Source organism: Falco naumanni, chromosome W (assembly GCF_017639655.2).
Source record: "Falco naumanni isolate bFalNau1 chromosome W, bFalNau1.pat, whole genome shotgun sequence".
NCBI classification, from domain to species: Eukaryota; Metazoa; Chordata; class Aves; order Falconiformes; family Falconidae; genus Falco; species Falco naumanni.
In genome coordinates, this window is record NC_054079.1 from 8,790,930 (window position 1) to 8,813,495 (window position 22,566).

General features: G+C 37.0%; 1 protein-coding gene across 1 annotated transcript in view; it reads left to right on the top strand.

Annotated features, from left to right (window-relative positions):
* Window positions 1–20,795, top strand: part of LOC121080534 (junction-mediating and -regulatory protein-like) — a 123,173-nt gene extending 102,378 nt beyond the window's left edge. The window contains 4 exon segments of the mRNA XM_040578607.1: window positions 6,313–6,399; window positions 8,915–9,010; window positions 10,298–10,850; window positions 14,784–20,795. Of these exon segments, the coding sequence (XP_040434541.1) occupies window positions 6,313–6,399; window positions 8,915–9,010; window positions 10,298–10,850; window positions 14,784–15,091 (1,044 nt within the window). The 3' untranslated portion in view covers window positions 15,092–20,795.
* The last annotated feature ends 1,771 nt before the right edge of the window (window positions 20,796–22,566 follow it).

The window sequence follows — 22,566 nt, forward strand, 5'->3', positions numbered from 1 at the left end:
CCTCCTCCCCCTCCTTCTTCACTGTCCTTGGTGTCTGCAGAGTTGTTTCTCACATATTCTCACTCTTCTATTCTGGCTGCTGTTGTGCAGCATTTTTTTCCCCCTTCTTAAAAATGTTCTCACAGAGGTGCTACCGCCATTGCTGATTGGCTCAGCCTTGGTCTGTATTGGAGCCGGCTGGCATTGGCTCCGTTGGACACGGGGGGAGCTTCTAGCAGCTTCTCACAGAAGCCACCCCTGTAGCCTCCCCTTCTAGCAAAACCTTGCCACGCAAACCCAGTACAGCTTATTAGTAATTACCTGAAAAATCAAGACTCTTGTGTGTTTGATTCAAACATATGGACGCATTGTATCTTGAGTGACTATTCTAATGATATTGCAAAACTTTGTTAATGAACACTACTTATAGTGCCTGATGTGGATCATTGTACTTTAGAAATCTGTGAGGAAAAAAAGATTCTTATTCTAAAAGAGTTTGCAGTTTATTTTAAGCATGCAGAACAAAGAGCTCGATGGGATGCAGAAGTGGAGTCTAGATGGTGATAATGAGCACAGCGATGACTGAATGCTAAGTGGAGAAAAGGATGATTTTTTTTAGGTTGGATTTGGAAAGTACATATTATGTGGTAAAACTCTCAGTTAAGAAACATTTATTGCTGAACTGAGATGAGAGTCTGCTTAATGTTTTTTGGATTGTGTTCCTAACACCACTGCTGCTCCTCCTCCTCGCGACTGAAGATTCCCTTAGGAGAATGCCTCCTTTGTAGCAGCAGATATCACGATTAAGAAAACAATAGGAAACAATTCTCTATTGTTGTTTTTTATTTTTCAGAGGAGGTAGTTTCATCATCTTGGGTATTTGAAAATTTTGTCTGTTGAGGAGATAACAAATGGAGAGGGAATCAATTACTGTGTGTAGAATAAGATTTTATGTAATATAAATATAAACTTCTGTGACTATAGTCTCTATTAATTTTTTTCCAGTAATTCTTTCCCTGGTTTGGCAGTTGATGCTTTTATTTTTTAATAATGTTGTCAAATAATTGTACCAAACCTTTATTTAGAAACTTTTGCTAAAGATTTGTTAGAAACCTCTTTCAGTTGTGATTCTGAGTTACTGAGCCAGCATTTTTTAAAGGTATGGTTTTACTAAGGTTGATGTTCTTTCACTGTACTAACATGAGTATAAACTCATTATTCTCTTTTTTTTTGTTATATAAAACTATTTGCATTTGTTAAGCAATCATTTCCTGATGTTCCTTTGCATTGATGACTGAGTTAATTATTCAAAAATAAGATTTTAATAGCGGTCTCATTATTTTTCTTCTTTCTTGAAAGCTAGTTACAGATTTGTCATGCTCAATATCTCTATTGTTATCCCAGTCTACCCCTGCTGGCTACACAGTAGCATTAATTAGGTTATCATATGAAACAAACAGCTGTTTTATTAGGGAGCTAAATCTATAGCAAAGAGTCAATGCAAAAAAAAAAAAAAATTATGTAGAATGCATCTAGAAAAATATCTTTGAAAAAAATAGGGTTATGAAGAAATCAAATTCCTTATCATGAGCAGACTGGGAGAAGCAACTGGTTGGTGAAACTGTTTGAGGTATGTTCATAACACATGCTTTGATGACCTCATGTCTCATGTCCATTTAATAGGACACCTTTACTACTCTTCAAGCCCACAGTTTAAACCATAGCCCATGCCAAGACAAGTGTTACTTAGTTGTAGTGACAGCTGACATAGGGTTACTTGGTGTGCTTTTTATTATTATTATTATTATTATTATTATTATATAAGGGCGTAACTACATAGAATGCTTGTAATAAAATATGCTCTCTGCACATACTAAGCTTACTAAATGAGAAGCTACCTTTTTACTTGAGATCCTTTTTAACCTGAAAGCAAGGCTCACTGGAACTAGTTAAATATAATACTGATACAGATCTCTTTTACATATATTACAAGTTACTAGTCTTAAACATGGTAGTGTATCCAGTGATGAGGGTTGAAATGGTTGCTCAGCTCTCCCTTTCTATCTTTTCCATAGAAGTACAATTTGATACTACAGAAATCAGTCAGCTGATAAAAGAGAAATGAACATTACTTCTTGATGCTCTCTGAATTCTATACAGTTGGTCAACATCTTTCTTGAAGTGTGGCTCTAACTGGACATAATGCTCTTGCTTTCCCAGTGCTGAGAAGGAAGGATTACTTCACATGTGTGGCTGTCGCAAAAGGAGTGGTTTAGGTCAGGTCACTTAAAGAATCACCACCAAAGGGTTTGAGTGAAATAGATTTAATATGAATTTGTGGAAATGCAACTGCACAAGATTCGATGGCAAGGTTCACTCTATTACTTATTACATGGAGTAAATGTACAGAGATAAATCAAATTGAAATCAAGTCAAAATTGAGTTGGAAACAGTTTATAAAGATCAAAGGTGTAAGAGGGTAAAGGAGATCCTCCCATTGAGTCACGAGGTTTAGAGTGGACCCCCTTGCTTTCTAAGCTCTCACAGAGTTTAGGTGTGACTGGATCTATTCCTAGTCTCAGACTTGGACAACAGATTAGATCTAGAGAAATATAAAGAGTAAGGGGAATTCTACTGTTGATTCACAAGGTTCAGAGTGGACCCCCTTGCTTTCTGAACTCTTAGAAAGCTTAGGTGTGGCTAGGTCCAATCTTAGTCTCAGACTTGGACAACGGTTTGTATCTAAAGGGAGGAGAGAGAGAAAGAGAGAGAGAATGTGTTCATAGGATTTTAGCAGCAAAGCAAATCAAGAAAATTTGTTCAAATCACAAAATAACCTAACTACTTCAAGCTAGCAATGTATATAAGAACAAAGGTATACCTGTTAAAAGTTCCCCTCAAGTTCAGTGAAATATATCTAATGCCTTTTGCATTCCTCAATGGGCGAAGGGTTGAGCCTCGAGGAGCAGGGGTATCAGCCCAGGCCCCATCGTCAGTTTTCTGTGACAGTCCCTCTAGTATTGCAAACTTGCTAGTTCACAAGCTCTGAGCGGCGTCCTGCTCAGAGGGAGATGCTGGTCGCAGCCCGCTGCGGTCCAGGAGATCTCAAAAGGGTCTCACTTTAGGACTGCTGTTTATAAGGCTGTGAGATGATTGGCTTTAGTCATCTGTAAATTTCCTTCCTGGCCACAACCCAAGTCAGTAATTTTCTCAGAAATTCCAAGAACAATGGTATCGTTCCACTCGTGTTACCACTTGGGCTATGATTTGGGCAGGAGTGTTCTGGGGTTGTCAGGGAATAATTGATTGTTTCCATTCTTGTTCCCTGCTTTGACCAGTCAATGGGAGTTCCAGTACAGACAGTGCCATTCTCCGCCTTAGCCGAGTAGGAGTTCCTGATATGGTCAAGGGGTGCTTAACTGCCCAACTCATTACTCAAGGTACCAAGGCCTAGTCGGCAACTACTGGGGTCGTAGAACAGCCCAAAGAAGGGGGAGAAGTGCACCACCACAGTGGCAGGCTATATTTCTCCTCATACACCCAATCATGATGTTTTCTTTTTTGCCAGAGTATGAGATTGTTGGTTTATGTTCCACTTGTCATCTGCCATAATAATCCATATCATTTTCTTTAATGTCGTCACCTAGCTATTTTTTTCTTCATCCTTTGTTTGCAGTCACTTAATCTTGTCTACAGGTAGAAAGAACCCTGTATTTGTCCCTATGAAATTGCAACCTGTTTTGATTAGGGGTTTTTTTTGGCCATTTCTGTAGTTAGGTAAGATGATTCAGATGTGCCGCAACATGTTTTCAGCCCCTACTAGTCTTTTTTATTATTTCAAGTTATAGAAATTTAATTACATGAAAGTAGGTTGTTTCTTTATTAGTACAAATAAGCATTGTATCAGAAATAGCGTGGCCATCAGGACTAGGGAAGTGATTGTCCCCCTGTACTCGTCACTGGTGAGGCCGCACCTCGAATACTGTGTTCATTTTTGGGCCTCTCACTACAAGAAAGACAATGAGGTGCTGGAGTGTGTCCAAAGAAGGGCAATGAAGCTGGTGGAGGGTCTAGAGCATGAGTCTTATGAGGAGCGGCTGAGGGAACTGGGATTGTTTAGTCTGGAGGAAAGGAGGCTGAGGGGAGACCTTATTGATCTCTACAACTACCTGAAAGGAGGTTGTGGTGAAGTGGTTGTCTATCTCTTTTTCCCAGGTAACAAGCAATAGGACAAGAGGAAACAGCCTCAAGTTATGCCAGGGGAGGTTTAGATTGGATATTAGGAAAAATTTCACTAAAAGGGTTGTCAGGCATTGGAACAGGCTGCCTAGGGAAGTGGTGGAATCACCATCCCTGGAGGTATTTAAAAGACATGTAGATGTGGCACTTAGGGACATGGTTTATTGGGACTTGGCAGTGTTAGGTTAACAGTTGGACTCAATGATCTTAAAGTTTTTTTCCAACCTAAATGATTCTATGAAAGTCAGCACCAAATGTGCTTTGGTCTGGTTTAACCTCTTTATTTACATGCTTAAAATATTTTTCATTATTGCTCTTAATCAGAAAGATTTAAATATTGATGCTAAAGATAAATGTTTCAGAAAAGTGTGCCCCCCCAAGTATTTGTGAGAGTATATTCCTGTACTTTGCATATTAACGTATCTTACGTATTGTTTCAATTTCTTTAGTCTTGCCAACCTGTAAAAAAAAAACAAACACACACAAACCCAAACAAAACAAACCCCCAAAAAACCAACCCAAACCTAACATATGGTCTTGTTACTTTAAATATTCATTTAATTGAACTTAACATGTAAATACAGAATAAACTATAAAGGTAAATCAGTAGTAGTATTACAAAAAATCTTTCAGATTCTCTAATAATGTTCCAAAGTTATTGCTGTGTCTTTGAAATGTAGAAAATAAGTAGTTTTTAGTTTTGCAGTTACAAATTAAATGGATTAACTCTTTTCATCAGGTAAAAAAACCCACAAACAAACAAACATAAAACCCTGCAGAGTTTAGATATATATAGATACACACACACACCCTTCTGATGAAGCTGGGACAGTGTTTCTACAGAAACCTATGCTCTTGTTGGAGTGTTACCTGTATACAGTAGCAAAATTGATGGTCTTACTGTTTAGAAACATTCAAGACAGCATGGTATTTCTTCCCTGTAGAGGAATCTTGATCACAGTATGTCCATAGCTTTTAGGAGAACATAGCTTTTTCTGCAGTTCCCAGTGTCCAAAACTGTGAGCTTTTTTATCCCTCCCCTCCTTGTTTTTTGAGTCTTTCTGCCACTACTGTAGTATCTTGCTTGATGGCTGATACTCTATCAGCTGTCTCAAGCAATGCTTGTGACAGCAAAGCTCCTGTCTGGCTCCACCCAGTAAGTCAAGTTGACTGATGCCTGGAAAGCCCTTCACTTTGGTGTTCTAGCTACAGTCACACTCCAGTTTCCTAACACTGCCCCCTCTTATACAGCCATGAGTCCTGTTTCTAACTGCACATTTGACCTAGTTCTGTCTGGTGCTTGTTCTGGGCTTAATTTCATTGCCCCTACTGTCTGATTTCCTGGCCCTCAGTATTGCCCTATGATCTTGTCTTTCTCTTTGCTACTATAAATTCCTGCACATGCCTTTTCTTTGCAATTGATACTTAATTCAGTTCTTTTTATATAATCTACCTTAAGTGTCATACTTCTTCAATGCATCTATTGTAACATGTCCTGTTTAATTTTTAACCTGTTCTTTTTTGCAGGCAATGTAATAAATGCTTGTTTTTAAACCAGACATTACAGACATGAACTTGGTATAATGTCAACCTGCTTGTGTATGCATAAAATTGTAACAACTTTATCAATGTTCATGCTTGCAAATCGTACGTGCAAAAGATGAACTGACAGTTGTAAACAGGAAGCAGCCTAGTTGCCTAAACAGAAATACGTAGTATATTTGGGAGTTAGTTATTATCAAAGTATACAAATACATGGAGTTGCAACAACAGTTTTATGAAGTATTTGACAAATCAGTATTTCTTGCCACTTTTGTACCAGTATTGTAGAATAAGCTTTTCAAGCAGCTGTTACTTATATATATTCTTTCAACAGTTAAAAGTAATAGGTTTCGGTTGGTTTTTCTTTGGTTTGTTTCTATTTCATGGTTTTATTGTAAGTTAAATTAGCCTGGTTAAATTAGCTTGCCTGAGATGGGCTTTGTAATTTTTATTTTTCTAAATCTTAGTGTTGTTTGCTACATATGACATTATACACTGTAAATTGATATTTGAAAATTTATATTTTATAAATAATGTTTTATGTCTCTACAGGAGATCTGTATCACAAAGCATAATGAAAAGATCCAGCATCATCACGAGAGTGAGGAGGAATACAAGATGCTCCATACTGTTCAGCTAGTAAGTTTGAGTTTTCTGCTGTTCAGTTTAGCCTTTAGTTAATAGCTTGCATTCCTCATTATACATTAATTAGTAGAACATTCAAAGTGATAGCTGTTTTTAAAAGATAGTGTGTATTCTTGACCTTTGGATCATGGATTTCTGTATCTCGTTATGCTGGTAAGGGGGAGTATATAGCTGTGTTAGGATGACATTAAACCCAAGCAAATAAAACAGTTCATTAATACTGGGTTCACAGTCTAAGTGATTACTGCTAGGGTTAGGCTGCATGCAGTTTGTTATCATGTGCACATAGATGATTCTGGACATCTCTGAGTACAGTCTCAGATATGCTGAAATGAGTAAAGAAACCATACACATTTGTTCTTGAATCTTAATAAGCTTGTTCATTATTTTTTCTCTACAAAAGAAATCACTTTGTGTTGTATAAAGTATGTAGTTCCAGTTGCATGCTCCACAATTCTCTGCACAGCCTCATCACAGAGAATAGGCTAGTTAGTCTGACTGTTGTGTTAGACTTTATATAGTGATAGACTTTATCTTAAAGAATATTCAAATACTGAGCTAGGTCTTGGGAGCTGATATAGTATCAATATTTAATAAAGATCACTGACAAAGATACATTGAAATACAAGTCTTTTTAATTCAGGCTTCAATTAGATTAGCAAAAGAGATTCTATTTCATCCTTATACATTTTTAACATTGATATATTTGTCCAGGAAGTCAGCTGCATAATTTATTTTATGAAAAGGCTACTTGTGAAAGACTGGATGTATTGGTGTACTCTTTCAGGAAGTTAAAAAAACAGATTATTTTTTTCAATTCTTACAATAAGGCAAAGGAATTTGCTATGTGGACTGCAGTCCATTTATCACTCTCTTAAAAATAAGATGACAAAGCTGGAGGACTTTTTTGTCTCTGAAACACTACAGGGCTTTTTCATTATATTTGCCCGCTTGCACTTCATAAAGAACCTTATGCTAATTTTTTTGTCTTCTGTTAATAATTTGACTGAAAATTTCTGCTATTATTGTAAAATAGGTTTTCAGCCACTAGTTTTCATGAAGAATTTTGAAAAGATAATCTCAAAGGTGTCCAAACCTGAAACCAAATAAGAATTGCAATTTCACTATTCTTATTTAAAAACAAATATCCCCCCCCCAACAACCTCAAAACACCCCACTCCCCCCCAACAACAACAACCAAACCCAAAACAAACAAAAAACCCCTTGAGTTTGAGACTGCTTCAGTTTGACCTGATTGCAAATGAAACATGCAGGTATGATGGTAGAACTATTCTTTCTTCTTGCTATAATCTTTATGCTTCTGTTTTAACTTCTTTGCCCCATTGCTCAGTTTCTGTCTTTTTACCACATGCTTCTAGTCCTCTTCTCCTTTTCCTGTTTCCTGTCTTTACCATTTTTCAGACATGTCCTTTTCTTGCTCTCCCTAACATATCTATACTTTTCTTTCTTGAAATCGCAGGAGTTGGCCCTTTATAAAGGACATCATTTTTTTAATGACAATGATCATCATCTTTTAAAAGTAATACTTAATACTGTGAGTCTTTTAAGAATTAAAGCTGCTGTTTCTGCTCAGGTTTTCTTAATAGTCACCTGTTCTATCACTTTTCCTGATAACTTCCGAAGTTATACATACAATGACTTTTGCCATCTGATAACTACTGTCCACTTTCAATAAATTTGACTGAAACATAGTGTTTTGTTTCAAAGATGTAGTAACTTTGCTGAAGTTTTGAGAAAATGAATGACTATTTGAAGGAGGTAGATCCAAATGTGTGTTTTCACTGAGGTAAAATCCCCAAACAAGAAAAAAATATAACTGTCTTAGCTGCAAGGAAGAGCTTCAGACCTTTATTTAAAGATTACAGAAAATCAAGCTGGATTAAATAATGACAGTGTAAGTTAATTAAATATAAAACTTTAGTTTACTAGTGTAAGTTATAATGAAAATGTTTACTTAATTTGCTCAATATTGTCTTCAAAACTTTGTGGCACTGAGTTCTGTGATTTCTTGCACTGTAAAAATTTCAATATGACTTGTTTTAAATGTGCAACCTTGCAATTTGAACTGTCATTTTGTTTTTGGAATGAGAGAAAATGAATACTGGTTTGCTGTCTGGCTAACTTATACAATTGTAAATTTATGGGATTTTTTTTTCAGTGTAATATTCTGTTACAGCTCTAGTTATTTATCATCTTTCAAGGTAAAAAGTTCCGGTCTTCAAGTGCTCCAGTTCCAGATTGAAATCTTTCTTTACTGAGCTTTGCATTTCTTCAAGGTTATAAAACATGAAACGCATAATATTCTTTTAAGGGGAAGACAAAGCCAAAGTTCTGAAGGTTAGAAATGTGTTTATTTGAGAAGTAGATTGTTAGGTAATTCCTAACAATTAGTAGAAGAGTTATTTCAATTCAGGTTTGTGGGGTTTTTTAATGATGCTAACCATAGCATTGGATGTGATATTTACATGTTTTACATATATTTTCCCAGAAGCAAGATCAGCTACATGATGAAGAGGAAAGAAAGAGCTCCTGGGTTAGTCAGGAACGACAGAAAACACTAGACAGACTTCGCATGTTTAAACAGGTAACAGAAGAAGAGTCGTTCTTTTCTGCCAATTTCTTTTGCAAAAGAAATTTTCACTCATTCCAGGACTATACTATGCTATTAGCTATTCCCTGTCATTGTATAGTGTTCTTTGGAAAATTTACAAAAAATATGTCATTGGTGGTAGTAAATTTCTTTGGACGTTGTGTTCCCAGTGTCGTAATAAGCTTCTGTTTTGCTGTCACATCTACACATTGTGACAAGACACATAGCAAATTTTTCAAAAAGAAGTATGATCTGAATGGTGTTTCCCACAAAGACCATTATCATCTGACATACCCCCACTACCACTGATTGCAATAACACCTCCCAATACCTGCCCCTTCCTATTACAATGTAAGTATGAGAAAATCAATAGAAGATGGAATGAAGGGGAGAGAATAAGGAGAGGGATGAAAGTGCAAGAAAATAGAAAATATTAATTGGTGAAGACTTGTTTTGTTTTGCTGAATACATAAAAAAATTATAGATATGAGAAGTTTCTTTACTGGAAAGCTGTCTTGTTTAGCAGTACACTCTTCATATCCTTATTGTTTGCAAGGCTTTTGAATTGCATAGCTTCTGTAAATTAAAGCAGATTTACTTATTTTAACCAGCACCTGTTAATGAACTGACTTTATGTATGAGTGTGTTTATATTGATATGATTTCTATTGCTTTAGACCTGCCACAATTGTCTAAAATGTTTTAGACCAGCATTTCAGAAGCAATTTTTACTTTTGCATGAAAATGGCTATGGATGAAGCTAATTTGAAAAGACAGATATTGAAGTAGCAAATATAAGAACTACATTAAAAACACTTTGGAAATTCTCAAAATATTTGACATTTTCAAGAGAGACCTTTTTAAGCAGTATGATTCATATCTAAGGCCAGCATATTAGGTCAGAGATGACGTTACTGCAGAGCACCACTGGCCAATTTTAGAAAAGGGAAGCAAGAGTGAATTTTGAATTTTAGTTTTCAGAAAAAAGTTTCAAATGTACAATCTGGTTCTTAGTGAAATCCTAACTTTAACCCATGTATATCCTTGACTAGGCCAATCACATGTAAATTATGGCTTAACCAAGAATAAAAATTAAGAAAACAGATCATTTTTGCATAATGGTGAGGATATATTTGCTTTGGGTTTATGCCCAGAGCAAAATGAATGAAAAAATTAGATGAATTCTATTTGTCAGAAAGGCAAACCCTAACGACGAGTACTTACTATCTAAAATAGTGTGCTGCATGTAGTTATCTAATTGTAAATAACCTCTTCACTTTAGCGGTACCCTGGGCAAGTAATACTTAAATCAACCAGACTACAACTGGCTCATGCAAGAAGACAATGTGCAGCCAGCTCAGTGTCCTATGTAGATCAGCCTAAATCTTTGCCAGCAACCATACAAATCCAAGAGAAAAGTGAAGAGGTAGACTTGGAAAATACAGTTCAGCCTTTGCAAGTGCAGGAATCCACAAGCTTCGAACAATTTCAAGTTATCTTGTTACCTCCCAATGGTGTTACCTCTGAACTGCCTCATGTTAGTACTTCTCCACTTGCCAGTAATGAGCTTCAACCAGAGACTGTTACTGTAGTACCGCTTCCACCCCCTTTGCCTCCACCACCCCCACCTCCACTTCCACCTTTGCCCTCCAAGGAAGATGACACCAAATCCTTAAAGAAAAGCGACAGTTTTGTTAAACATCAGAGTGAGGAGAAGGGAGTCCAGCACTCTTCCAGTGTCCCAACAGCATGTCTGTTTGACAGCAGTCAGCTAGTCAGTGCCAAGAAGAAGCTTAAGAAGACCAGTGATCTAGAGGGCTTACACAGGAGGAGAGGTAATGTTTTAATTTCTGTGTATTTAATTGTAATGCATATCAATTCCTCTTTTGAATTGCTATATAGAGAAGTGTATGCTGTGATTTATTTATAATTATTAATGGGAAAGTTGTTAAAACCTTTTCAGTTGACAAATGTTGGCAACTCAAAGAAATGTTAAGATCTGTATGACAGCGTGCGGTATACTTGTTCAGTTAGGCCGAAAACACTTGTGAAACTGATCTTACAATACACCACATTAGACTAGCTGGAAAATGGAGCTAAACATAGCCTAAAAGTTTATTTTTTCCTATCTCGTTTACAGCTAGCACTGCAAATATTATATGCTTCACCTGAGGGCACAGTGTTTTTTTTTTTTTAATAACAGAATTTTACATAATTTATGACCTAGTAAAATGATTACTTGTCTTGGGACATAGGAAACCTCGAGACTGCTTTCTTCAAGGTTTCTTCAAGTTTTCATACAAAAATTCACAAACTCTCAAGTCCCCTTGAGAGCTGAGTAAGAATATATACATTTAACTACAACTGAGAATTAAATCTATAATCATTCAGCAAAGCATGTTAATAAATAGTTTAAAAGATCAAAAACTTATCTGGAAACTGAGGTGAATGAATAGAGCACAGGGCTGAGCTGGGAGATGTTACACCTTCACTGTGATTCTGTGCTACTTGTTTTTAACTGTTTATCCTTTATCCCATATATAAAATGGGGAGAATGGCAGCCACGTTTGAACAAAATAATCTTGATGTTTCGATGAAACATGCTATATTAGGGCAAAGCTTTTATTTGAAAGTCAAAGATGGGATTTTCAAAAGCGCTCAGCTGAACTGTTTTACTGGAAGTCACTGAGAAAAAGTACCTCAGGTGTGCCCTGGTTCACACTACTGTAATATGGTTGTAATAACCTTTTATTAAAGCTCTATCTGGCTCTGTCAGTTACAACTACAGAAAACATCCCTCAATTGGCCTTTTCCCTCATCCAGATAAAATCAAAATTAGAACTGTTTTCATCTGTCAGGCAGAAACAAGGAGTGTTTCTTCTAGAATTGTCCTTAAATGACTGAAAAACCTTGAGGCAACTGAATAGCTGTAGAATTTTTAAGGTCTTACGAGTCTTGCAAGTCGCAGGTACAGTGTCTTAAGTTCATTATCAATTTTGATGCTGCCAATGCTCCATGTTTATTTTTCTGTAGTCCTATTGTTTATTTTTCTGATATTTTTCAATTTTATATAAAACATGTTTTGTGTGCAATTTGACTATATATAATCATAAAATGACAAATATATAATCAAATTATATCCTCCCTCTTAAGAGTATCATTAATATCTGCAGCAGTACTCTACCTGCTGCTCTGTATTCCCCAAGATGTTCCAAGTCTCCAAGTGACTTCAGAAATTTGTGTCTCTGACAGATGAGTATTTTACAGTCAGTTCTTCCTTTCTCCTTCAAATGTGCAGTTCTGTTTTCCTCTTATCTCTCTCTTTTCCTCATGTCTATTCCAACTGTCTGGGCCATTAGTTTGATGGACAAAGTCCACTCAAAAATGCAAAACATCTTTTAAAAAATATACAAAAATATAAAAAAGAACCCTGGAGATGGATATTCATCTGTTGATTGATACGTGATGCACGTCGTATGTGCTAGTGTGTGGGAGGTATTTTGAACTGTTGTGCTTTATTATAGTGCATTCTCTGACATAGAGATCTTACCTACTTGTAGCTCTTCAAAGATCCAAAGCACAATTTTTATTTCTGCAGAGAACTAGTTTCAAATTGGTAATAAAGGAAGGATTTGTGATAAAGTATTAACTCTTACTTCTCAGTTTTAAATAATTATAAAGGAAGGGAATTTACATAGGCATGTTGTGACTAGGTGCTGGTACAAACATGAATCCAGAGGAGCAGGAAAATGCATGCTGTTGCAGTTGACTGTACTGCTGCTTCCCTCACTGGCACATACTAATAATAATACAGTAGGTAAAATCAGCCACAAAATGCAAGTGCTGAGAATGTAGGCTCTTCTCTGTGCTTGCATTTCTGTGACTTCACAGTCCAATACTTAAGATGCATACTCATTACCTGAGTTTAAAAGTCAAGAAATATAAAGTAATATATATACACCTTCATTATGTTGGATTCATTGGAGCTGTCTTGATTTTCTTGAGTGCAAACAGGAAAGCCATCTTGTTCAAAAAGTTCTGCTACCTGCCTGATAGGAGGTTACTTGGTTTCAGAAATTATAATTGTCTGTATAATCCAGTTTTGACCTAGTAATAGGGAAGATAAATTTGGAGGCTAAAACAATAATAGAGCTACAGAATGATAAAATTGAAAATACTACAGTCTCCTTTAAACTTATGGTATGGGACTATCACAGTAATTGTATGTGGATACTTTTTGGTCTGTAGAACCATAGAATCATTTAGGTAGGAAAACACCTTTAAGGTCATCAAGTCCAACCGTTAACCCAGGACTGCCAAGTCTATCACTAAACCACATCCCTAAGCACCACATCTACGCATTTTTTAAACACCTCCAGTGATGTCAATTCCACCACCTCCCTGGTGGCCATTTCCTCTTATCCTGTTGCTGTTATATAGGAGAAGAGACCTACCCCACCTGCCTACAACTTCCTTTCAGGTAGTTGTAGAGAGCATTAAGGTCTCCCCTCAGCCTCCTTTCCTCCAGACAAAACAACCCCAGTTCCCTCAGCCGCTCCTCATAAGACTTGTGCTCTAGACCCTCCACCAGCTTCATTGCCCTTCTTTGGACACACTCCAGCACCTCATTGTCTTTCTTGTAGTGAGGGGCCCAAAAATGAACGCAGTACTTGAGGTGCGGCCTCACCGGTGACGAATACAGGGGGACAATTGCTTCCCTGCCGGCCACGCTATTTCTGATACAAGCCAGGATGCTATTGGCCACCTTGGCCACCTAGGCACACTGCTGCCTCATGTTCAGCTGGCTGTCAACCAGCACCCCCAGGTCCTTTTCTTCCAGGCAGCTTTCCAGCCACCCTTCCCCAAGCCTGTAGCATTGCGTGGAGTTGTTGTGACCCAAGCGCAGGACCCGGCACTTCTCCTTGTTGAACCTCATACAATTGGCCTTGGCTCATCGGACCAGCCTGTCCAGATCCCTCTGCAGAGCCTTCCGACCCTCCAGCAGATCAACACTCCAGCCCAACTTGGTGTCATCTGCAAACTTACTGAGGGTGCACTCAGTCCCCTTGTCCAGATTGTCAATAAAGATATTCAACAGGACTGGCCCCAATACCGAGCCCTGGGGAAGACCACTTGTGACCAGCCACCAACTGGATGTAACTCCATTCACCACCACTCTTTGGGCCTGGCCATCCAGCCAGTTTTTTACCCAGCAAACAGTATACCCGGTCCAAGCCATGAGCAGCCAGTTTCTCCAGGAGAACGCTGTGGGAGACAGCGTCAAAGGCTTTACTAAGGTCCAGGTAGACAACATCCACAGCCTTTCCCTCGTCCACTAGGCAGGTCATCTTGTTGCAGAAGGAGATCGGGTTTGTCAAGCAGGTCCTGCCTTTCATAAACCCATGGTGGCTGGGCCTGAGATGTCTCAGAGAAGTCAAGTCTGCTGCCTTCTGTGGTGAGGAGAAAGTGAAAAGAAGATAATACAGGTGATAGTCTGTGGTGCAAGAGTCTGCAACAATCATACCCACAGACAGCACACAAATATAGTAGGGAGAAAGGGAGAAGGCAGCGGATACAGGGACTAATCTTGAATGTAAGTTTTGTTTTGTTTTACCAGAGTTTTGGTTGATTAATTAGGAGAGAATTAACCCCAGCACTAACACAGACAGGCAATAGCTGTAAGACCTTGTTATAGAAGGGGAAGGCAGTACAAAAGACTGAATAAATTTAGTAGAAATGATACTGAAGGATTTTTGATTTTTCTGCAGTGAGTTCCCCAATGGATGAAGTGCTAGCTTCCTTGAAGCGTGGCAGTTTTCACTTAAGAAAAGTTGAGCAGAGACATCTCCCTCCTTTTCCCGATGAAGAAGATAGCGATAACATCTTGACACAGATCAGGAAAGGGGTGAAACTGAAGAAAGTGCAGAAAGATGTTTTGAGAGAATCCTTTACAATTCTGCCCAATACTGACCCTCTGACAAGGAGCATCCATGAAGCATTGCGACGAATTAAGGAAGCATCACCTGAATCAGAGGATGAAGAGGAGAGTTTGCCTTGCACAGACTGGGAAAATTAAACTGTAATTAATCTACATTTAAGAAAATATATTTCTTCAATGTTTTTTGTATAGCAATAGCTGCTAAGCCTCAGGTTATGCATTCTAGGAGACTTTCTATGAATGTGACTAAACTGTCTGACATCCAATGTGGTAAAACATGCACAGATTAATTTAGTATCACTGAGTTTTCAAAGGAATTTAAAGTTTATAGTAAGGAAAACTTTTTATAGGCAACATCTTAGCCATTTATTGTTTGAATTCTTTTGCTGAATAGTGACAGAACTGCTCTTATAAAAAGCTCTATTTTATTTACTAAATTTGAAGGGACTGTTTGCATCTTACCAAATTGCTTCAAAAAGCTTTTAAGTAACAAAGCAGCACAATCTCTCTTGGACGCACCCTGCACTTATTTTCTAATTACTTCCGGCCTTGTAAAAATTTAGCATGTTTATCACTTCAGACTGAATAGCACCAAGTGATGGATGATGAGATTTGACTGCTGAACACATTGAAATCTCATTGGTTACCTTGTGTGACTGACTCTTTGCTAGCTTGATTTCAATCTGTAAACACAGACTTAATTGAATTTCTAGACTATAAACAGCAAATATACAAATATCGTTTATACTTCTGTTACTCATATTAATCCTGTGAACTTGCATTATATTAAGCTATAGTGCCTGAAAGTACAGATATTAGACTTCAGCAGATGAAGTTGATTTCAGAACAAACCAGCAAGAGTTGTGTTTTCAAAATTAAGGCTCCATCAGTAGCACAAAGAGATTCTTGATTACAACACCACCATATAGCACTATTATTCTGTGGCAGTTCTTTTCTGCTACTGGCATATGGATGAATTTAAGGCTAAATAAAAGATTCCATTAAACTTATTTGCAAGTATTTAAAAATTGGAGAAAAGAGAGGTATGACAATCTCTTAAGAATTTCAACATTTGTTTAGGGATGAAAGGTTATTTCAAGAGTATGGGAGATCAATATTTATAATCCTTGCAACACAGGTAGCAGTAGAAAAAAAGATAACCTTTTTGGATGTTTACAATCAGGCTATTCTATCCTGGTTAGTTATTACCATAGCTGGAGAGTGACTATTGATAAAGTGCTACAGCTGTTTAAAAAGGGATGGTGACTTAGCACATCATCTGCTGAATGTTGTGATTATGAAATACTATGTCTCATACTGTTCCACTGATATGCTATTTTCAAATATTAATTATATTTATCATTTTTTAAGAAGGAAAATAAATGTTGCCTTTATTTCTTCATGAACTAGCCATTGGCCACACTAATGATTTAATACTGTTTAATTATGTCATACTCCCTCTATACCAAATGTACTGTTAGTTTTGGAGTTGAAAATCCAGGAGTGGAGGTATACTTAACTCTTGCTGAAACTCAAAGTGAGAATAATTTTGCTTGGATCTAACTTTTTCTGTTCTTTGCATACTGAAAACTCCCGCTACCACAGCCCTTCAGAAATGAAATGATAGCTATAAAAAAAGACATGCCTTGGAATTTACTTGGCTTTCTCAGTGCAATTATTCTCTTTTAATTTCCTAGATAACTGAGCAAATTTCAACTTTGTGATTTGACTTTATGGTTTTAGTAAACCTAACTTATTCTTTGGGATCTTGTTTGCATTATTTAGAAAGAATACTCTAACACTATGGGTCATTAAAAAAAAAAAAAAGGAATTTATCAAAGAGTGACTTTGATTTTTTTTAATCTAGTTGGTGGACATCCTAAATGTTTTCCATTGGAAGAATATCCTCTTAGAAGTCTTTTGTGTACATCACTGTATAATATAAATACATGTGTTTTTCTCTGCTATCTTTTGCAGCCCTTTAGAATCATTTCAGAGTGCAGACTGAAAATCACTGCCATTCAGTCAGTACCTGTAGTGCACCAGTTGTTGTCTCCTTTTTAACAGTCTACAGTTATAGCATTTTCCCCTTTTAAAGATGCTCTCCTGTCAAATGCTGAGGTCCTGGGAAATCACTTGGACCTAAAGCAGGATGCAGAGTTCTGAGTGTGTGCTCCTTGCAGTTTTTCACACACCTGGGACCTGTTTTCTCTTACCAATACCATATTTTTTTATGAAAACAATCTTGTTTTCATGAAATGAGACTGTTTAACAGTTAGTACAGATTTGACTTAAAAATGGTTGTACAAAATAGCTAACAGCTCAGAAAGGAAAAAAGGGCCCCTGCTATGGAAGTTTGTGAAATAATCTGAGAGAACAGAGAGACTGAGACAAAGCCCTCATGAAATTCAGCTGAATAAATACTTTTCACATAGTTGAGTGTACTTGCTTGAACATATAGATTGGTTACTCAGTAGTTATTACACAAGAAGAAAAATCTTAATAAAAGTCTGTTGTAGAAGTTGCAGAATAGTATTCTTCATTATAATAGTATCAGTTTAATACCATGCTTTATTAAAAAGATTGATCTACTGATTTTTAACTAAGTTCTGCACATCCAAAAAAAACAGTGGCATAGAGGTTTTAGGTTGAAAACAGTTATACAAAAGTATATTGGCACATATGTTACAAACTATGCTTAATACATATGCATCCTTATAGGCTAAATGTAATGTAATTATTTGCCTTAGGAATAGAGGCTAAATCTGATATAATGACGTATGTTTATTAAGTGCCAAAAGTGTCTTAATGTATGTGCAGCAGTAGTATTAAAATGCACATTGAAGTGATTTCCTTAATTGTTGAAGTTTCAAGACAAACTAATAGTAACTAATTCCTGCAGATATAGTCATCACTTGTATTACCTGCTTTATGAGTTAACTTGTACATAAAGTTGCGACTAACTTTGTTTCTTTTAAGAGCAATTCCTTCCTTATGGACAGTAACCCATGTACAAAAATGTTGAGGCATTCTGTGTATCTGAAGTACAGATGAACAAGCAGTATAAAGATGTGGTAGCTTCTATATGAAAAAAACAGAATGTTATTGGTTATCAAAAGTGTCCCAAGCCTATCTGTGTATGTGCACATAATGGTACACATAAATCAGTACAATACATTTAGAGTACTGTATGTAATGCGAAGCCCAGGTTCCTGGGAGTGATGGACAGTGTAACTGGTTGAAGAAGCGAGCTTTTGCTCTCCATAGTTTTCTAATCCAGTATTTTGGGCCTCTTCGAGCTCTAATCTGTGTTCATTGCCAATAATACCAAAAGGCAAAAAAAAGACTTGGTCATACTCTGTGTCTCCTGGCTCCAGAGTTAAAGTGTCATTACCCTGGGAGCAAAGAGAGAATCAAGGCTTTTAAAGACACTGCTCAGTATTGCATGTTGGATTTGCCAAATATGTTGATCAGAGATAATTTGTACAGCCATTTAGCTTTTCAGATGTTGCTTCCCTCCCCCCAAACAGGTGATTCACAGCCACTGAAGTGAGAAAAGAAAACCTGGTTGAAGATTACTTTTCCTTTTAATTTCTGAAAATTCAGAACCAGCAGTTTTGACCATCAATTCTATAGAAGGCTTTCTTTGTCAAAAAAGTCTTTCTTTGTCAAATGATTCAGTGTGTGGGGAAAATGGCCTGAAATGTTAATTTTCAGGTCACTTCTTTCTTTAATTTGTTCCAAAAATTCTGTTTTGGGCAGAAAGCTAAGTTGTTAAGATGTGCATTTTATATAATCAGGAATGCCCAATCCTTAAGCACTTTTTATATTTGCGTTAGTAATGTGTGGCCAGTTAAGTGAGGGGGGGGGGCATTTTGAGCTGGGAGAATACTTGCTGTTAGAGTAACTTTGGGATTCAGCTGAGACATTAAACCAGCCATAAAAACTCCCTTTCACTGCACTGAATATATCATCTACTCAAAAAACTAATTAAATAGCTCCTTGCAGAGAAGCTTGCTATGTAGCAGTGTGATGTTCTAGAATGAGCAGAATTCCTATTTGCACTACAGTAGCTGAAATTCAGTAATGTGCAACTAAGATTTGGTTTTTTCTTCTTAGTTTGAAGAAGTGTAAGTCAGTGTGAAATATAACAAGTGACTACAGCACAATGAGAAATAAGAGCTGAATTCAGTACATGTTCAAGAATGTGTTTGTTGTCAGCATGGTACATTTAGCAAGACATACTACAGCACCTTTTTAGAAGGTTATTTATAGTCTTACACCTTTTTAAATTAGACATTTTCATGCTTTTTAAAAATAATATTTAGCTATGCTGAACCAAGCTTGTTGTACTTTATCATTTGTTATAAGAAGCAATATTTTGTAATTTCATACTTAAAATTATTTTTCTCTTTTGGTTTAAAATGGCTTTTGATTACTGTAAACAGCCTTCTTTAAAAAAGATCAAAACACTTATACATACTGATACTTCAGTTGTGAAAGTCATGTTTCTCTTGCTGTTTTTTATTATTGCCTTTAGCGGCTGCAAAAATATTTGTATTTCATACCCAAAAGTCTCTTGGCTGAAACAAAACAATTCCCTTTTGATCCTGAGGTTTTTTAAAGGAGAGTTACAACTTCAACTGCAGTGAATACTTACTTAGAAGTAATCCTAAACTTCATGACTAATGGCTGCAGGCAGCTACTCTTATGATATCACAGTACTAAAGAGTTATGTCAGTACTGAAATACAAATAGCCTTGTACCATCTAGAAACTCTATGTGATATTACAGTAAAGTCAGCCTATTACAATTCTAAGAAAACTGAATTTTCACTAGCATTTTATTTTTACTAGCATGACATACACTGTTTGAGAAATACACAATCCCTGTCCTTTGTGTAGTGTGTTCCATTCACCACTCCTCTTGTGAAAGACTAACTACTATATGGTTGGTTTTTTATAAGTGGAGTTATGCATTGCTGCTGTCATGTAATAGATCATGTACTGTGTTAATTTTTATAACAGTAGATTTCATGTCTTGCCATTTACTTTTATAAATAGGAACAGGAGAATTTACCTTAGCAGCTCAGCTGTTGGACCCTTCAGCTGTTGAGCTGTGGCTGTCCTGAAATTAAAGCTCTATCAAACATCTCAAAAGGATATCACTTTATCCTTGCTATCGACAGGCATTTTCATAACCTTGTTGCCTTATTTATAAAGTTAGTGAACATTCATTTTCAAAGCACCTGTGAGCAACATTATTGCAGAGTTGTATCAATTTTGCTGTGTGTATTAGTTGTCAGGTCTGTATTCTTCTGTCCTGAGATCAGCTCTATGAAACACTTGATACTGGCTTTCCAGGGACCTAAAACTAAACAATGTTTGTTGTTCTGTTTTTTTTCTTAAACCACTTCTCTGAACCCCAAGTTACACGGTGTGGTTGTAAGCTGTCTAATAGTGTGTTCATGCAGCATTAACAGCAATTTCAAAGTTTATCATACTCATTTGACATTGCCTGTACTGTAAGCTGTGGTATATTTTTGCTCTACATTTGTCTGTACTTCCAGTCACACCACACTTTAAAACTGAGTTAATCAAATTTTTGGCTGTAGCACAAAATAAAACTATGATGTAGAATGGTAATTCAGATTATACAGTTAATCTGAAACTTATTGCTAAATTAGTAGTGGTGATTAAGCAACTTTTATGTTATTTTTTTCCTATTTTCCAGCCTGCATTTTTATTCACATAATCCTCCAATTTTCTATGAAAACTGTGCATGTGTAATTGTGGTGGGTTGACCTTGGCTGGATGCCAGGTGCCCACCAAACCACTCTATCACTCTCCCTCCTCAGCTGGACAGGGGAGAGAAAATATAATGAGTCAAGTTAAGGACAGGGAGAGATCACTCAGCAATTACCATCACAGGCAAAATAGACAGATTGATAATTTATTACCAATCTAATCAGATTAATGAGAAATAAAAACTAAATCTTAAAAACACCTTCCCACACACACCTCCCTTCTTCCTGGGCTCAACTTTACTCCTGATTTTCTCTACCTCCTCTTTCTGAGTGGCACAGGGGGATGGGGGTTGTGATCAGTTCATCACACATCTCTGCTACTCTTTCCTCCTCAGGGGGAGGATTCCTCACACTCTTCCCCTGCTCCAGTGCAGGGTCCGTCCCACAGGAGAAAGTCCTCCATGAACTTCTCCAACGTGAGACCTTCCCATAGGCTACAGTTCTTCATGAACTGCTCCAGCGTGGGTCCCTTCCATGGGGTACAGTCCTTCAGGAACAGCCTATTCCCATGGGGTGGGGTCACAAGCCCTGCCAGCAAACCTGCCCCAGCATGGGCTCCTCTCTCCATGGATCCACAGGTCCTGCCAGGAGCCTGCTCCAGTGTGGGCTTCTATACTTACCTGTATACATTTCTGGTAATGATTCCATAAGCATGGACAATATATTATGTTTAGCACTACAGGGTTAATGTAACAAGTTAACAGGTGAAGCTCCTTGCAAAGAAAAGGAGTAAACAGAAGCACCTTACTGGGAGAGTGTGTTGCATAATTTCAATGCTACCAGAGCTGACAGATAGTAGGTCATCCTAAACGACTTTAAATTGTTCTTTGGTGTAGTAAGCACACTGACATTTCTATCAGTGCTGTAAGAAATACAGTAATAGCTGGTTTTAACCTCTAAACATACTGTAATTTATTTTTTTCCTACAAAGTAAATTTATATTTAATTGCTGCCTAATACATGTACTTAAAGTTAGAATTTTTAGGATTGAGGGTGGGTGGACATGCCAGTATATTTTAGGGAGAGGCTGTTGTATATATGTTTCTTTGCACTTCCTGTTCAATTTGACTATTAATCCATAACTCCCAGCTCTGACTGTAGTGAATCTGCAACCTGACATTTGTGTATTTTTATTGTGATTCAGGTCTTCTATATTCTGTGGCCCAGAGCTTCAGAATGTGACAGAAAAGATTGTATTTCAATTCTGAAATGTGAATGCTCTGTTGTACCTCTAATATGGAAAATAACCAAGCAATTAATTTTACTCTGCTGAGTTTCTAATATTAATGTAGAGTATTATTTGAAGCTGATATCTAAGGCTATTAAGCAGTAGTGTGTCCATTTGGAAAGAGTAAGAAGGATGATGGCCATTTTGGTGAGTATAGTCCAAATTCTACAGAGATTTTATTCCAGAAACTGTCACCTATTCAGTAATTAGCTTGCTGTAGACCAGCTTGATTTCTAAGATTCTTTTAGGAACATTGTTTTTGATCTCTGAATTGGGAAATAGGTGTTGGGTATTAGGGATGCTTACTTAACAACTCCCAGCTGTGTTACTGTGGTTGCTGTCTTTTGGATTTCATCTTGTATATATACAAATACAGCATCATTAAGATGAAAGCTCAAGAAATACAGATGGCTGCAGATTCTTGTATGAATGAAGCCAGTAAAGGTTAATGAAACTAACTTCTTTTTTAAGCCTGTTAAATAAATGAGAAATAATCAAAAGAAAACAAATTTGCCATTCACTAGCTTTGTGCAATATTATTGGTAGTCTTAAACACTAGTACATTGTGCTTGGCTTTAA